The sequence below is a fragment of the Micropterus dolomieu genome, linkage group LG02 (genome assembly GCF_021292245.1).
Source record: "Micropterus dolomieu isolate WLL.071019.BEF.003 ecotype Adirondacks linkage group LG02, ASM2129224v1, whole genome shotgun sequence".
Taxonomy (NCBI): Eukaryota; Metazoa; Chordata; class Actinopteri; order Centrarchiformes; family Centrarchidae; genus Micropterus; species Micropterus dolomieu.
The window spans coordinates 15,531,638-15,549,796 of NC_060151.1; the positions used below are offsets into that span (position 1 = coordinate 15,531,638).

Consider the following 18,159-nt stretch of genomic DNA (forward strand, 5'->3'; position numbering starts at 1 on the left):
ACAGTAAAATAACTGTACATGAGCCAGAGTTAGCTCAACAGGCTAATTTTCATCTGTTGTCCCTGGCCAGTTATTATGAAGGCAATCTAAAATGAAGATTTAAAATGACATAAAATTACTTATTACAGTCCACAAGTAATAACAATATATACAAAATAGTAATAAGACAGATACAACACACAACAATAAGTAACAAACAACATATCAGCACACAACATAGGCAAAACATAAGATTAAAAAGACTGACAAAAGACAATCTTCAAACGAGCAACAAATCTCAGTAGGCAGTCAGTAGTCTAATGTGCACATATCTGATTATCAATTAGCCAGTTCTTAAGCTGACCAGTAAAAGAACGATAAGTATTTGCTTCTCTTATCAGCATTGGCAATAGATTCCATTGTTTAGATGCTGTTAAAGAGAACGCTGACTGACTAAAAGCACTTTTCCGAGTGGGAAAATATTGGCATTCATATATATCATAGCAGTTTCAAAGCTGAGTGATTCCCTAACAAATCTGAAATTACTTAAATTAAATCTAACTCGTTTGCACATACTTTTCACATGAGTTCTAAAAGAGAGATACTTGAGCAAAGCAACCAAACTTTGACAGTTTAATTGTATGAAAAACCTGAAGATACAAAACAAAAACGTTTGGGAAGCAGTTAGAAGGCACATGGACTTGTCATCGACTTGTCATTACATCTCTGTAAAAACCTACGTAAGCCTAGGGATTCTTCAAACAGACAGCTGCATAGCATCAAGCTGTTGTACAAAGAAGGCTCCTACTGTGTGGTTCAAAACCAACATCCATCACATGGCTGAACACAGTTTTGTACGTGTGCTTGTGATTAAGTACATGGTCCCATCTGTGAATCTGTTGTTGCAGTGGCTTCTACAAAGATAATGATAAAACCATTTAGTATTTTAGTAGGTTGCCTCTAGCAAGGTGGTTAAAAAGCAAATAAAATAATGCCTCAGAGGAAAAATGAATCCTCAAACAGTGGAGATGAAACAAAGGTATCCAGTTGAACAAAAATATCCACAAACAAATGAGAGACCCATCTACGTATGTGGATTCATGAAAACAGACAGCCTCATTCATTTGAAAGATGCTTCACTGTCACGAAATACAAAAAATGCTAGTGTACCAAAAATAAATAGTGTGACAGCAACAGCAAGGAGTTCAAAGGTGTAATAATAAGAACACTTAAATGTGAAGTAACCAGTGAAGACGCAGTTTGTGGCAGATGTGGAAAACTACTGATCTAAGGTATAGCCGGATTTTAACATGAATGTTTATGCAGGCACCACCATGTCAATTCTGGTTCTTATTCCTTGTTCAATTTAATAATAATTCATATTTAAATAGTAGGCTAGTGCTTTTCAGTTTACTCAAAGATGATTGACAACATAAAAATAGCCGTGCTAGACCCTTAAAAGATGCACTATCATTAGCTATATCAGTTTTATAACACGTTCTATGAGGTATACTCTGTTTTATTGCACTTGTGTGTGTACTATTTACTATAATATTTACTATATATCCATTTGTCTGTAGTGGGCAGCAACAATAGGGGATGAGTCAGTGTCTACACACAAACCTAACCCTTGTTTCATGAGCAATGCCATCACTAGTAAACTTACCAATCCACTCGTCCACCCAGGCAAAGGCCTGCCGGTGTCCTAAAAGCAGGACATCACGAATCACCTAAGCAGAAAAAAAGAGAGGAAAAAGAGAAGAGATCCCAGAGGAAAGAAAGGTAAAGAGGGACAGAAGCAAGGAGGAAATTCAAGGAGAGAGGATGTGAATCAGAATGAGTTAACTCTGAAGGCCAAAGAGAGTATCAAAACATTTTTATGTTGTAAATGTTTCCGTTCACCCCCGGAGGAATGTGATTAAAATGAGTCACTCCCAGTCTTATGTGAGTAATGGCCCTGCCTGTGTGTGTGCGCCTTGGGCAAGGAGAGGACAGGGACAGTTCACCCCAGGGACAGATGTGGTAAAGCGAAATGGATTTGGGAAATGGGAGATATGAAGTTTAAACTGTTCAGCCAGGGTAAAGGGAGGTGGTGCAAGGCAATCTACAGGATGTGAATAGGGCATCTGATTTGGTTCACAGCCAACTGGTCATGTGTTACATGTTTTCGGAACAGAAAATGTGCCTCTGGCACTGGCGCCGGTCCACATGGGTCAGAAAGTTTGAGTGAGTAAGGAAAGGGTATTTCTGAGAGGGCATCCACAACAACTCCCCACAAAAAGAAAATTCACACAAGAACTTTTTGATCCTGACCTTGTGTACAAACTGCTCCACACGCGTTTGCAGGCCCCAGACTTCAAACTTGACTGTGACAAGTTTGTAGGAGCACATGATGGGGTCTTGGTTGTTGATCCATCCTTCCTGCAGGACGCCTCGGTTAGTCTTCTTTGACTTAAAATACCGCAGGTCCTACAAGGTCACGAGACACCGAAATCAGAAAAAAAAAATCCTATGTCATTATTTCTGCATGAACATGTCTGCAAAAAGACAAGACCATAAATCCTCTTAAAGGATTACTTAACTGTTTTTCAACCAATACCTAATTAAAATGTTGTCCCATCATTTATCTCTCACACATACACACATACATCCTGTTCCTATATGACAGGATCACCTGCATTCATTACGAGACTCATGCAGAGCAACAGCCAGGCTTCACAGCGTGAGCACCCAACCACAAACGTTTACATGCATCAGTCACTGCTCCCTATAGACTAATTATGCTGTGGTAATCATTTGTTTTAGGGTCATGCGTCTGGCTGTGAGTGTGTGCCGGGGTGATACAAAACTCTCTACATCCCAGCTGGGAAAGCACCTGCAGTGGAGGGCTGTTGCATTTGTCCGCACATAAAATGTGCCATAAAGTTTATTGGCAGGAAATGTGGGAAAAGATGAGAAATGCTCAAGAGAGCGTGTCCTTTTTAAAATATTGTCAGCATGCCAACTTATATTTTACTTTGATGGCTTCCAGATTTGCTGAACCATTTTCTCTGGAATTAATATACTGGTGTTAAAAGTGATATTTCACTGTGAAAGAGCCTTTACAAATAAATACTGCAGTGTACCAGTGTAAAAACACACAAACAACCGGCTACAGTAACTTCTGACATTCATTAAAACATGTTGTTTTTACATTGCAGTTTTTGTACGATTAAACATACAAGATATATGTTTAGTCTGTGAGCTTTAAACATGCCACTATATATAATTTCTTTCCTTGGACAGAGCCAGACTGTTTTCCTCTGTTTCCAGTGTTTTTACTAAGCTAAGCCAACCAGCTGCTGGCTGTATCTTCATATTTAGTGCACAGACATGAGAGTGATATTGATCTAGTCAAGTCAATTTTATTTATATAGCCCAATATCACAAATCAGCCTCAAGGGGCTTTACAATCTGTACCGCATACGAGCCCATCTAATCCTTAAACCCCCGATTAAGATAAGGAACCCCCCCCCCCCAACAAACCTTTTAACAGGGAAAACATGGAAGAAACCACAGAAAGACCAACAGAGGAGGGATCCCTCTCCCAGGATGGATATGTATCATGATGACAAAGCTATGACAAGATTGTAACATATATGAATAATGGTTCTGGGAAGATATCGAGCATTTTCAGGTGTCGCCAAACAGATGGGATATACTCATCTACCTCTGGAAATAAAATTGTTCCCAAAATGTGGAGCTATTATGCTGATATTGATCAACAGATGTCTTTCCTTTTTTTAATTTGTAAAACACTTTGAGCTGTGTTTTGTGCACAAAAGGTCCTAAATGAATAAAATTCATGATATAATTTTTATTTACTTCTATTTTTTCATAAATGAGTCAGTAAAGAGTATGTTTGCAACCATTGTCTTTTTGAGGTGTTGGACCTCGCTGTTAACTGTGGTTCATTCATGTATGACACTGGTCTCTGTGCTGCAGGTATGACTCTGGTGTATGCAAAACCCATTTGTCTTCTTCATCAATGATATTTACATCGATCACATGACATCCACCTTTAGCTCTGAGTGGATGAAAGCGGAAGATCATAAAGCCTGGTGGGACGTGTGTATATTAGTGTGTGTGTGAGTGTAAGTGGAGGTGTCAATAATAAAACACCACTGCAATGACATCATGACCCCTCTTGATTATTAATAGCTCCGCTTTTTATCACAATCACACCCTGACAGATGGGCATTCACGCACACACACATATAAATGTCAAATCAGCAAAAGCTAATGTCCATCACCTCCCCCATACATAAACATGCATGTCCCTCGCTTCCATTACTCTGAAGAGGCAGATGGCCAGCTGGTGGTCCAAAATAAGCTGGTAGAGAAAGATAACACACTGTTCTGTTTATCTGCTCACACGCCATCCCTTCTCTTCATTCCTCATTTGTTGACTTTTCTCCTCTCGCCTTGTTCTTCTCTGTTTATCTCCATATTCTCTCCTCTGTTCTCACTCATTTCTACCTTCCTCTATATCTACCACTGGGGCATGTACATGTAATTATTCACTCTGTGCTCCACTACACACATATAATCATGAGCGTATCCTGAGGTCAGTGACCTGACTTCCCTCACCTCTGACTCCTTGTAATGCCGTTCAGGGATCTCATCATAGGCGATGTCCACGAACCACACCTCCGTTTCCTCGTCTCTGGACTCGCTGCCAAAGATCTGAGGAACAGTGAACAGCTCTATGTGTGAGGAGGACAGCCAAATCAATAATGCACTTTAGTGGTTGACAAATGGTGTGGGACGGTATGCTGTGATTTTCCCGGTTACTTGATACGGCAGTGATGGGGCTGGAAGTGTGTGTGAAGCTGAAAGGACAATATTTGACAGGAAAACAGAGGTTCAAAGAGGCTAGGCAGGTTTGACAATAAGATAATGTTCTGTCGGTCTTAAAAGTACAGAGCACAGAAGACATGATGAGCACCTTCCTTCCTTCTGGCTTTACCTTCAGACAATACATTAAATAAACTGTGAGGATGACTGTGATTCACGCAGTCAGTGACACACCAAGGTGCCTGTGATTTCTTCCTGTGTCTGACTCACACAGGAAAAGCAAAGCAATGTTGGCTAGTTATCCGCTCCTTTTCAGAACAATGTCTCCTGCGTCAGAGGTTTGATCGCACCTTCTGTATACTTCAAACCTTTGTACCGGTGTAGCGGAAGGAAGAAATAGGCATGAAAAGGTTATTAAAAGAGATGAGGGAGAAGAATAGAGGATGAAAAACAAGAGTCTGCACAAATGGTGAAGAAGTGGGGGATGTAAAATTGAGAGCAGAATGAGCAAACACTTTAACTCCTCTGCACTCACTACTTAAAATCCACACGTTTACGATCAGTTTCAGTCTCTGAAACCGTCATAATGGTTTTGCAGCTCTTATGAGCCCGCACTAAGTGGAGCTGCTGCCTTTCAGTTTTCAGCCACAGTAGGGATCGAGGCAGTATTGCATAACCTTCAGACTTGCAGCTACTGCCACCAAAGTGTTAAGTGGAATCAAAAGAGAGGTGGAGAGCGAGCTTTACACGGCAATGAAAGAATCAACAAGACCAAGAGTAGCTTGTCATTTTGCTGTAGGAGAAAGTCAACATTTACTTTTTCTTAAACAATAGTTTTATTATTTTTATTTGCTATATTACCATGCTTTCGATATATGTACTGGGCTTTGGCAACAATGTTTCATAACTTTCAAACCAATAACATTCATTAAATAAAACTGAACTGAACAGGGTTGCTTGTGTGAGATATCAATGTCAGGCAAATGAATCTGGCTACTCAAGAGCAGTAAATAATAATGTTACCCAAAGAGTTGATTGTGCTGTGTGTAAAAACTCAGTTATCTAACCTTCACTTAATAAAAAGACTGCATTATGAACAAAATCTCACAATTAAATGGTGGACAATGATGCATTAATCCTCTGACAAAGATAATTCACCAGTTCAGATGTGGAAGCTTTGAAGTGAAAAGATCTGTGAGAATATAGGAAGATGGGGAGAAAAGGCAATAACAGACAGCAGGTGTGCAACAGGGGACTGGCAACGGTACAAGAAATGAGATTGTGTGAGAAAAAAAAGCAAACCTGAAATATGCTGCTAAGCCATGTTGCCTCTTTCTTTGTCAGATCTAACCATACAATACACTCCCGACACCCCGAACTCTACTCACATTATCATTGCTGCCTTTGTTGTCCTCGTATTTGGATTCTATGTGGATGGAAAACTTGGGCAGGAAGGAGCACTGGAGGGGATAGAAAAGACAAGCCAGTGAGAAATTGATATGCACAGTGATAACTATGTTGGATGATAATTACATAGCTTAGTTTTCAGAATGTAGAAGAATTCCTGTCAACTGATCCACAGCATGAGACGTGAGACTAATTGTGTCTCTGCGTCTGTGTTTTATCTTCCAAACCAGATGAGCCATAATGATTATTCTCTCTTGCTGTTTAGATTTACAACTGCACCACACAAGCTGCCTTCCTCCTTGAGCACTACACACACGCACACACTTTGTTGTCTTTGGCCTTGTTGACTGCTGTTCAGCAGCTCTTAAACACAGCAGTTTGATTAGATAAAAGCTTAACGCTTAGAGTTATTATACAACCAAAGAGTGGATGACAGATTACATGAGCAGTTGATGTACAAGACAGTGTGTGTGTGTGTGTGTGTGTGTGTGTGTGTGTGTGTGTGTGTGTGTGTGTGTGTGTGTTTATGTGCGGCATAACAGGACAGAGACAGTACGACAAACGAGACTATTGAAAATAAGAAAAGATATATAAAGGGAGGGTGCGCATTGGAACTGTAATGATTGTGCACAGTGCAGTAAGCCAGTACTGGCCTTGCGAGTTTTAGAAGGCAACAACAAGAACACATAAACCTTCATCCTGGAGATGACAATGTCATTCACAGTAGACTGACTTTTTACTGAGCTTTTATTAGACATATTTATTTCCTCTCCATATTTCTTACCATCCAAAGAATCTTCATGAGTGTACACCTCACAAAAAACAGCATGCACCATTTTCATGGACTGATGCACACACACACTTCTCATAGTGTGTTTATGTGAAGTGGTTAATTCCATTAATCTGTTATCATTTGCTTTAGCTTTTCTTACAAAAGTTGACGAATGAAATTCTTCTCATGCAGACACTGCAAACTGAAACTCGACGAATGCTGTGTCCCAAATTTCTCTTTTGTACTTACACTCGGAGTATGTTCACACTGATAATTATGCCAAAATGCAGTGCACTATGAGTACCCAGATGGTGTACTCATAACAGTCAAAAAGTTGGGTAAGGAACGCTGAACACTTCTCACTTCTCACCCTCCATGGTCGCCATCATCCACAATAAGCGTCACCATCCTGTTGTCGGATAGAAGCCATCACTATATTTACTGTGTATATTTGGGGTTAATGCTGGTTGTAATTCACCATTACAAAGAAGAAGAAGAAATGGTCAAATGTTGCCATCGTCATTTTTGTTAAGTGCACAACACTATCAAAACACTGTCAAAATTCACATACTATGCAAGTAAGTACATAGTGTACACAGTATACTATATGGAAGTGTACTAACAGAAGTATCCGTAATGAGAAACAGCATTAAAGTCTAAAGTCACACTAGCGACTAACATGCTCACAATGACAAAGCCTGACAAAACCAAAACATGCCATTGTTACGCAGGTATTATGTTAACCATGTTTATTATCTTAGTTTAGAGCATGCTAACATTAGCTAATTATCACTAAACACAAAGTGTTGAGACTGATAGGACTGTCATTTATTTTGCAGGTATTTGGTCATAAATATAAGTATTAGACAAATAAAACATTTATATCTGATGGTGGTGCTAATAGAAAAAGTCAGATTACAATTCACCCTGAGGAAGGACCTGAACGTGTGTACCAAATTTCATGGGAATCTATAAATTAGTTTTTAAAAGCCACGTGCTGGTGGTGGGGTGTCAATGCAATCTAAATATGAAATGACTTTGTAACATGACTATTTTGAATCACAAAGTCACTGTCATTGCCGCTGCCAATCATTATCCTCCAATTTTGCATCATCACCACCCACCTTGGGCTAATCATAATAAAACATATCCAACCTTAATCAGTCCCATGAGGCAGCGTGATTACAAAAGCACCATCAACACAGACTATAAACATGTTTGTTTAACTTGTAAGTGGGCTGCTGTCTTGTTAGAGGCTTTGTAAACCTACAGCATAGAGTTACAGAAAAAGTAACTCATACACTTTCAGATCAGCTGGCAAGACCTTCCTCAAACCTCCAGATGTTCCATGTATCTGTACAGGCTCCGGGGAAAAGAGCAGCCTGCTGCTGATGTTATTTGTGCTTCATTGATGTTTCCTTGCTTAGACATAAGGTGGGCAGGCGAATGTTCCTCCAGTGTCCCAATGCTAATCATTAGTGCCTTTTCTCAGCGACACTCAATTAACCATTTATACCACTGAGAGCTGTGGGGGTTCTTAATGTTTATAAGGGTAAATCTGTTTGATTAGTTGATATTGACAGGCGGATTGGTGCAGCTGTGACTCAGGCATTATATCAGACAATTGGTTCATCTATTCATCTATGGTCAGGAGCTTTAGAGTAGTAAATGAAAAAATTTGATTTCAGAGAGAAGCGGCAGAAATTTGATTAATTTGCAGGGTGTCTGGGTTCACCCTTAGGGACATGGTGAGGAGCTTAGATATCCAGAAGGAGCTTAGAGTAGAGCTGTTGATCAGGATTCTGATCAGGATTCATGTCTCTCTACAGAGGTATATCCAACTGGGAGGTGACCCCAGGGTCATTACATAGACTGCTTGGCCTGCGAACACTTTGAGATTCCCAAGCAGAAAAACATCAGGGTTCCTGCTGCCACCATGACTCTGACCCGGAGAAGCAGTGGAAAATTAATGAATGAATAGTTGATGCTGATTACTACTCTTGCACATAACAATGTACAACACAAAATAATCATAAAGTCAAAAGGAAAAACAAAATGCAAAATTAGGAGAAATATACAATATAAAATATTCTGTTTGGATTTAATGGAGACTCCAGATTGCACTGTTTTGTTTGACTGGTGTGAAATTACATATTTCAAATGGTTGTAGTTAAACGTCACTATGGAAAACGCTCAAATCTCAGACAAGATGGCGTTTCTGTTTCTGGATTAGACTTCATTTGCTGTGAGCACAATCTGATGAATGAAAGACTAATAATAGGCAGAATGTCACAAACGTGCACAAGTCTCTCTCTCTATATATATGTCTCACACACACACACACACACACACACACACACACACACACACACACTAGGTGTGTAAATCACACTTTAACTCATGAAGCGATACTTTCACAATATGTTGCCCATGACAATGATGATAGGTAGTTCGTTAACAGGCATGGCTGAGGTAGTATTTGGCTCTAGGGCTATTAAGTCGGGTGCTATTTCAGGACAAGCAGTGTTGTCCGAACAGGGACATTGTGTGTTACAAGATAAACATACAAGGCAGTTGTGTATGATATAAAATTTCAAAAGTAGTCATCAGTTATATACTCATATCCTGATTATGACTATTAATGCAATGCATTTTATGTAACTTAATTCTCATAGGGTTTTATGAACCTCTGATATGTATCATTATAAACAGTATTAAACTGCATGCAAACACACAGCAACATAAACACACAAATGCCATCATTCAAATGTCAACCAGCCATTAACTGGCAAAAGAATGAACTGCCAGGAAGCCGAACATTTCCAGGAGAGAAAAAAAATCTAAGAAGGAAACAGCGAATGTGATATTAGGGCTACACTAGTTTGTTGATGCATGGCTAATACAAATACAGATGTGACAGATGGTACAGAAAGATATTTATATGTCACGGTTCAAGTGAATTTCTTTTGGAAACTGGATTTTGTCAGATGAGGCACCTTATGCATATTTGCCATCCTGTGCCACTCTCACCTTTAACCTCTACCGCTGACTTACATGTCAGCTTTTGCATAAATGTATGTGTGATTTTGTGTGTGCATGTGCGCGAACACACTGAAACTACTCACTGTGTACTCTGATCATAGTTCCAGCGGAGGCCATCAGTATAATGGACAGTGAGATGTGATGGGGAGAGAAAAGTAGAAGACAGCAGAGGAATCAGTCAGTATTACAGAGATAAGAAGAGAACAGACGAGAAAAACTTATTTAGTTCACAATGGAAAAAAGGCCATTAAGCTTCAGCAACATCACTTCAGTCCCAGCAAACACGCATTAATGGAGTCCATTTGGCCATGACACAGTCCCATTTTTTTAAATCTATGTGACAGTGATGTTTGTCACATGGACATACTGTCCATACAGACAAGCTGCATGTCCCTCTGCATGCTGCAGTGCTCACAGTTATTGAAAGTTCAACAATACCATGAAGCAATGTGTCATCTGCAGACTGATGGTAGTTCATTATTTACAGTTTTTTTTACAATTGGTAACACATTTCTCAATCCTGAGTTCACTTTATCAAAAGTCTTCACAGTCAGCACAAAAGAAGTCACCGTGGGCTAAACTGTGGAAGTCTTTTAATGGCTTCGACACAAAATGTATTCAATGACCACATCTTTCGAAATTCATGAACTGTTTATTCATTTCAACTCCACCATCACAACAGTATTTACACTCTATTTTGGACATTATTGCATACTATTGTTCAGAACCTAACATAACACTAAATGTATGTAAATTAGACTGGCATTTGCTACATCTAAAAATAAAAACAGAGAAGAACAACCAGAGCTTGTTCCCATTTTAGCAGCGCACCTACTCAGGCGATTATGCTTTTCGCCGTCATGCCACATGTGTACTGTAAAAGGGAAAATCTTTGGAATGAGTTTTTTTCAGTAAACATGTACCCAGCCAGACACAGAGGGAGACTCTATAGAGGGTCCTCAACCCCACAACTTTCCACCTTCCTCATGGCAGTAGAAGGTTTATGACCACCAGCCACATTATCCAATATCCCTCGTGGATGTAATGAATGTTGTCAGTGTTCTGGTACAAGAGCTGTTTCTGACAACTGTGTCAAGTGTTTAACTCTTGTGCTGAGCTGCATGTCGGTAAAGAGAACTGTGTGAACAGTTTTAAAAAAGGGAACTCAGTACAGAGAAACGTGTGTTACCAATTGATAAAAACTGTACAGCAGTTATGCTTCGGCTAAAAGTTTAACACTTTCAAAAGTTGTCAACAGGCTGTATGTACATCCAAACAGGAATCCATCTACACAACATATTGGATGACATAAACGAAAGAGCTGTCTGGCACATTCACAAATACTGTCACTATGTTTGTGTCAGGTTTGTTGTGAAACCTTCAAACCTCAAGGATATTTCATCCTGGCATTGCCAGATGATAAAAACACCACTTAAAGTGTCAGGTTTATTCGGTGTGCCACAATATCGTATGAATAGCTGCAGATCACAGGTTCACTTATATCTTATGTAACACGTCACACAAACCTTTGACAGTATGATTGGTGTAGTAGTACACTGGCACAAATAGGAAGCTGTTATTTTTGTGTGCAGGGTTCATGTCATACTTAAGTAGTCATTACGAAGCACTGTGAATTAATGTGTCCTTTTTAAATGTACCAGCAATAAAAAAAGTGCAATCAAAGCACCGGGTGAGGGTGTTTTAAACTTGAGTTTATGTTTAGCCTCACACTCTTAATCTTCCAGTTAAATCTGCCTGTCCTCTCCCCATCACCTGACTTCTGTCTCGCCGTCCCTCCCTCCCCTCTGCTCATTGTGCACTGTGTTGGACAGAATGTTGCTTCCATATCCTTTTGCCCTTCCAATGATCCCATGTAATTGCAGTCAGCAGGTGAACAGAGCTATGTTTGCAGAGAGCTACAGAAAATGGCTTTGCGTGTGTGTTGTTCTAGTACAGATAAGCAGTAAGCCATCATATGACAGGGGGAGATCCTTATTAAAAGAGATGTTTGTTGTCTACGCTTTTAAACCAATGTTAATTTTTGTAACATTATATAATGTTCCATAGGTGAAAACAGCGGGACAAATGAGTGTACATTGGAAAAAAAAGCACAAAGATGTGTAATTAAAGCATTACCTGTGATAGTGTACGGGTAATAGTTCCAAGCCTTCTCTGTGACATAGAAAATTTTAGGGACCACTGCTCTGGCCCAACTGGGCAGCTTGCTGAAACACAAAGAAAGAAGAGTGGATGGATTTGTAAACTGAAGAAGAACAAGAATTTAAAAAGGCAGAAACGTTATATAAGTTAAGACAGATGAGACAAATAGCTTGTGTGCTGTACAGTCAAAGTAGACCCCTCTTAAAGTTGCTTCACTCCTTCGGCCCTATGACCCAGAAAAAGGCAATGACAAGCATCCAGCTGTGTGAGGCCATGATGACCCCTGGGGAAGTTGATTACACTGATTAAACCCTGCACCCCGCCGTGGAGTTTTACCAAAGCTTGCACGGTGTTAGATACAGAGAGGGAAATGGAGGGTGGAAAGTGCAGAGAACTAGCTATTACTCAGCACAAATGGATTCTAAATGCTGACAGTTACGGCCAAGTAGCTGAGCACCTTATTGGGCGCCCAATCAAAATGCAAATGATTACTGAGGAGGGTGAACAACAGGGGCCAAACCAAAGTTAGCTGGAGGGAAAATTGCCAAGCCACATATTTTAAAAATGCATGAATTCAGAGGCGAATATGAGAGATTTTCCTTTTGAAACGTTAACACTTATACAGACTTATACAGAGAAAAAGTAAGTGCAGACTGCCTCATTACTGAGTCCCGAACAGACCAAGCCAAATCCCATTTGATCCAGATTTCTGCAAACTGTATATCAGCCAATCAAGCAAGGCAAATGGCCCCATAATTAGACAAAAAGTCATCATTTAGTTGCACCACATTTCACTTTCTGAGTAATTCACTTTTAAATCAGCCATTGATTATATTCACTCCCACTTTATCACCCTCTTCCCTTGTTATTCTGCATGCAGCAGCGGTAATTGAATGTGGAGATTATACTGAGAGTATGTATGGACCACTGGGACATGAGACGGACGGCTCCCTCTGGTCTCTCTCCAATGGACTGTCAAACAGCCAGGGGAATGTCCACACACAGCAGACTGGTCACATGTCCTCACACTGCCTTAAATACAAGTCCCCCCCCCCACCACACACACACACAAACTGCAGCTATAACATGGTAACAGGTGGTTTGTGGGTGGAGAGAAGCAGGCACGACGTCCGACAGTGACTGCTCAAATTATCCATCACTTACACTGAACTCATCTCTCTCTGTCCCCCCCCACCCCCACCCCCACCCCACACACACACACCCACACCCACACCGGCCTAAACCCTCCTCTCCTCTGAGTTTGTCAATGACACTTCACATTTCCCAAAGGCCCACTTACTTGTCAATTCTGACCACAGAACCTCACCCTCTCTGCTTCTCATTTCTCCATTTAGCTCTCTGTTCGTCTATGTCTCATTGTCTTACTTTTGGGGAATGAGCGGCCTAGTCATCTATGGCAGTACTTGATTACGCTCAATGTGGACTTTATCTTAACATACCAAAATAAGCCATAATCATTCTTCAGTTTGAGAATTACAAACTAGATCAGTGGAGTAAATGGCGCACCAAAGGGCCAGTTATTATAAGGATGGTTACATTATTGCTCTATACCCCATCATAGCTCAGTTCAGAAGGAGTTATTAGTAATGCATGGGGACAAAGTGTTAAATCAGAGAAAGAAACTATGACATAATATAGATATTATTGTGTTACAGGAATTAAAAGCCTCCTATTTTGTCTCTTGTGTTGTTTTTCATATTAGCATAATAGCTTAGCCACTGCTGTTTGTTGTAAATTTTCTGTCTGACAGCATGATAGTCCTGGAAAGTCCTGGAAACAATGCAGTAAGATTTGAGAGTTTGAACTTGATGTATGAGTTGTTGAATTCATCATGCCCTGCTGGACTAAACTGTGAAACCCTTCGCGAATTTAAGTCTAAATGTCCACGTGTCTCACCTTGGTTCAGTTGTCCATGTCCAGGGCTGGACTGGTAATCTGGCATGCCGGGCAAAAGCCCGGTATAACGTAAAATATTTATTTAACTGTAAAAAAAAAAAAAATGGGCCAACGATTGGCCCATAAAGCATGGACAGCGGTCCATTGGGTAATTTTCTATACTGACATTGGGCTGGCCCAATCATATCTCTTACTAGCCACCACCCCCTCTGCTCTCCGTTTCTTGCGTTACGGGCCACAAAAAAAAACATTCTTCAGAGGAGGCCGCCAAATGGGCGAAAATAACCGATATGTTTGCTACCGGGGCTGCAGTAGTAGCTTCAACATCAGCTGCAGTACCCTGTGTAGTGCAGGCACTTGAAGGAGTAAAAGAGCAGTGGTGGCCACTGACAGGCAGAAGAGGAGGCGTGTGATAGCAAAACAGAGTGACAAAGTGACAGTGCCGAGAGAGTGAGCAGGAGGAGAGTGGAGGTGAAGTGATAAGCATGGAGTAGCTCAGCCTGTAGGGAGGGGGCAGGGAGGGAGGGTAATTTTCACTGGGGACGCTGGGGTCATGTAGCCACCACTTTTTGAAAGCATTTGTTAAGCAAATAATAATAATAATAATAATAATAAGATAATGATTACTGCATTATATTTTACTATATTTTTACATTGTGAATTGTCACCTGCTACCTGAATTTTGTGCTTCCCTTTATAAAAATGAAGACATTTCCACCACAAATTGGTGAAGAAAATGTCTCCTGAATGCAGGAAATTAAATGTTTAATGCTCAAAATAATAATAAATAGTTGGTCAATTAAAATATATTCTTGTCTTGTAGTCATGGACACCAATTTTGTGCAATGTCATGTCTCATGTCATGTGTTTCATCACACCCCTAATCTGACCCCCTAAATGGAACAATGGTGTATTGGTGAGGGGTGTCTGACCAATTTTGGTGGGCCGCCTCGGCCAAAAATGCCGGGCCCTTTTTTTTTGTCCAAGCACGTTCCTTGCACGAACAAGATATGGAATCTACTGCTACTAGTCTGTTAAATCGATAATGTCTCACAGCTTTGAAATTCTCCAACTCATCCATTTTGTTTGTCTACATCAAATCATTTGCGATTGTAGATTTAATAAGGGAAATCAATGAGGTTGCTGTCCAGGCATTCAGTCATTCCTTCCTCATCAGTGTACTCAATGAAAAGTCCACGTATCTGTAATATTTTGTACGTAATATTTTTACATATTTCTATAATATTATAAAATATTTCATATTTTTTGTGTGTTGACGGGGTCACATCCAGAGCAAATTCACAAATGAGAGCCAGGAGACCACACGTCAGACCGCACACAGCTGCTAATTCAATTCTAATCTACATAACAGAAAACAAAATACTCAATTTCATGCTTATCAAGTTTAACAGAGCACAGGGGCAGCTCTGAGCTGGAAAACAGGCTTGGAGTGAGATGAAAAGGGACACCTAACTACATTTTTCCCTTACTCACTCCAGAAACAGTGATGCTTAGTGCAGCTTGCAAAGTCTTATGATCTTTGAAAAGTGAATATGTGGTTATATATACACTCAACTATTTATTTTTATAAGACAGCCAACAGATGATGACTTGAATGCATCGTTACACATCTAACCAATGGCTAATCTTTGTCTTAACACCAAGGACTGCAGCAACAATGAGTGTCAGTGACAGCTAAGCAGTGAAAAAACATCACATCATCTTTTCTTTGTCACCTCTCTCCTGACAGCTTTAATCAGCAGCAGCCTAATGAGGCGGCCTGTGATGGAAGGCTGAGGATTGTTAGTGTGAGATGAAATATTAGAAGAACATCAAGTCCTCAGCAGAATTATGTGGGATTTGACGTCACAAATTTATACACATTGTAAATGATTTATTTAATTACATACATACATAGCACGTGGAAGGCACTCACTTGTTAAGGTAGATTCGTTTCTCGGTGAACTGGCCTGATCCGTGCTCAGGGTCCTCGTACGGCTCATTCTGGACCACCTCCACCCCCTCCCCACGTTCACTCTGTTCATGACTGTGTTTACTGATCATATACAGCTGGCCAATCCGGTACTGAAAGACAGACAAACAGGTGACAAACAAAGAAACATGATATTAGATCAATTGTTTTATATGACTTTTGGAGACAAAAAGTTAGGAGAAGAAGGCCATCCTGAAACATTAACATTGTTATAACAGCAAACATCTGGAGTACAATTCCGATGAAGCCACTCTTTGAATGGAAACAATGCGCTCTTGCTTGAAATCCAACAATTGACTCAACAGTATAATTTTATAGCGGCCATAAAAATAAATGCAGAAGGGAAAATACCAGGATTACAGCTCTCACTGCATGGTCCTGACACCTGGGCACAGCCGTCATAACAAAAGAAAGCTGGGGATTAGGAGCTGTCAGAAGTATAATGACAAAGGCCTCATATCAGGTCAGGACCAAGCAGCACAACAATAGTAACGACAGCAGCAGTAGCCAGTTAGGTGACCACAGGCCCTTGTGGCACATCTGCCAACATCCACATCTTTCACTCATCACTGACTGACCCACTTGGCCTGATGACAATGTCACTTTTGGTCGCCTTGACAGGCTGGACTGGGACTGAGGCGTCACACGGAAACTATTTTCCATACATTTGGAAAACGACAAGCGTTGGAGTAAGGGTGCTCCAGGACGGAGATTTCCGACTGCTCGTAAGCCTATTTCCGGGCCGAGGAAATCAATCTGACTGAGATGGTGACTTATGTCGTTCTGCTGGAATGCCAAGGGTTCATTTAGGACTCTGACTGCCACACACACACACGCACACAAACAAACAGAGCTCCAACCAAGGATAGCTGTGTTAAGCTAACGGAAAAAAGGGCAAGGACTGCCTGGGATGTTAACTTGTGACTCTACATGGAGAGGAGAGATATGTGATAGTGTAGTAGGAAAAAAGCAGAGCCACTGAGTTACCAGTAAACAAGCCCAGGGTGTAAGTTCTTATATCACAATGTCAAATGTTTCCATCTGCCAACCATGAGCAAGGCAGGGAGTGAGACAGAGTATTCCCAGCTAGAATTTTGATGGCGGTGTGTTTCTAAATGAACAGCTGTTGGAGTTTAGCATCATTTTTTCCACTGCAATGACACCGTCACAGGCCAGGCGTAATAAAAGAGCAACCTTTATTTAGTCACACATAAACGCACATGACAGACATACATAGCACACGGACAGTTCAATTCAATTCATTTCAATTCAATTCAATTTTATTTATATAGCGCCAAATCACAACAACAGTTATCTCACAGCGCTTTTCATAAAAGAGCAGGTCTAGACCGTACTCTATGATGCTATTTACAGAAGCCCAATAGTTCCCACCAAGAGCAAGCACTAGGCGACAGAGGCAAGGAAAAACTTCCTTTTAAGAGGCAGAAACCTCGAGCAGAACCATGGCTCAGGGTGAGCGGCCATCTGCCTCGACCGGTTGGGGGTGAAGGGAGAGAGAGAGAGAGAGAGAGAGAGAGAGAGAGAGAGGCAGCCTACACAATATACACACAGAGGAACAGACAGTAAAGGTGATGTTGCTATAGACTAAATGAAAAATGGTACAGATATTTATAGTAGTGTGATGATAACAATCGTAATGTTAATGATTATAATAACAATAATAACAATAAGACTAGCAACAATAGTTGTTGTAGCAGAGGGTGTCGAGCAGGAACACGGGGGCAGCAGGTGACCCGCAGCCACAGATCCAGACTCCACAGCTCCAGAGCCAGAAAACCTGCAGGAAGTGATAGGAGGAGAGAGGAGAGGGACGAGAAAGCACAAGACTACCGGAAAGGGGAGAAGTTGTGTTAGTAACATGCAATAATGGGATGAGGTTGCATACAGAGGGAGAGAAAGTAGAGGAGAGAGGAGCTCAGTGCATCATAGGAAATCCCCCGGCAGTCTAGGCCTATAGCAGCATAACTAAGGGATGGTTCAGGACTCACCTGAGCCAGCCCTAACTATAAGCTTTATCAAAGAGGAAAGTCTT

At 40.7% G+C, this 18,159-nt stretch overlaps 1 protein-coding gene and 1 long non-coding RNA gene across 2 annotated transcripts in view; one reads left to right on the forward strand and one right to left on the reverse strand.

Moving 5' to 3' along the window:
- The window catches only part of pitpnc1a (phosphatidylinositol transfer protein cytoplasmic 1a), a 49,837-nt gene that overhangs the window by 1,704 nt on the left and 29,974 nt on the right, over positions 1-18,159 (reverse strand). The window contains exons 2-8 of the mRNA XM_046028408.1: positions 16,050-16,198; positions 12,173-12,261; positions 10,120-10,127; positions 6,204-6,275; positions 4,609-4,704; positions 2,293-2,448; positions 1,646-1,709 (exon numbers count right to left, since the gene is read on the reverse strand). Of these exons, the coding sequence (XP_045884364.1) occupies positions 1,646-1,709; positions 2,293-2,448; positions 4,609-4,704; positions 6,204-6,275; positions 10,120-10,127; positions 12,173-12,261; positions 16,050-16,198 (634 nt within the window). The remainder of the gene's footprint in view (positions 1-1,645; positions 1,710-2,292; positions 2,449-4,608; positions 4,705-6,203; positions 6,276-10,119; positions 10,128-12,172; positions 12,262-16,049; positions 16,199-18,159) is intronic.
- LOC123956315 lies at positions 228-4,151 on the forward strand. Its single transcript, XR_006821506.1, has 2 exons — positions 228-1,271; positions 1,560-4,151. It is a non-coding gene; the product is annotated as an uncharacterized LOC123956315 (long non-coding RNA).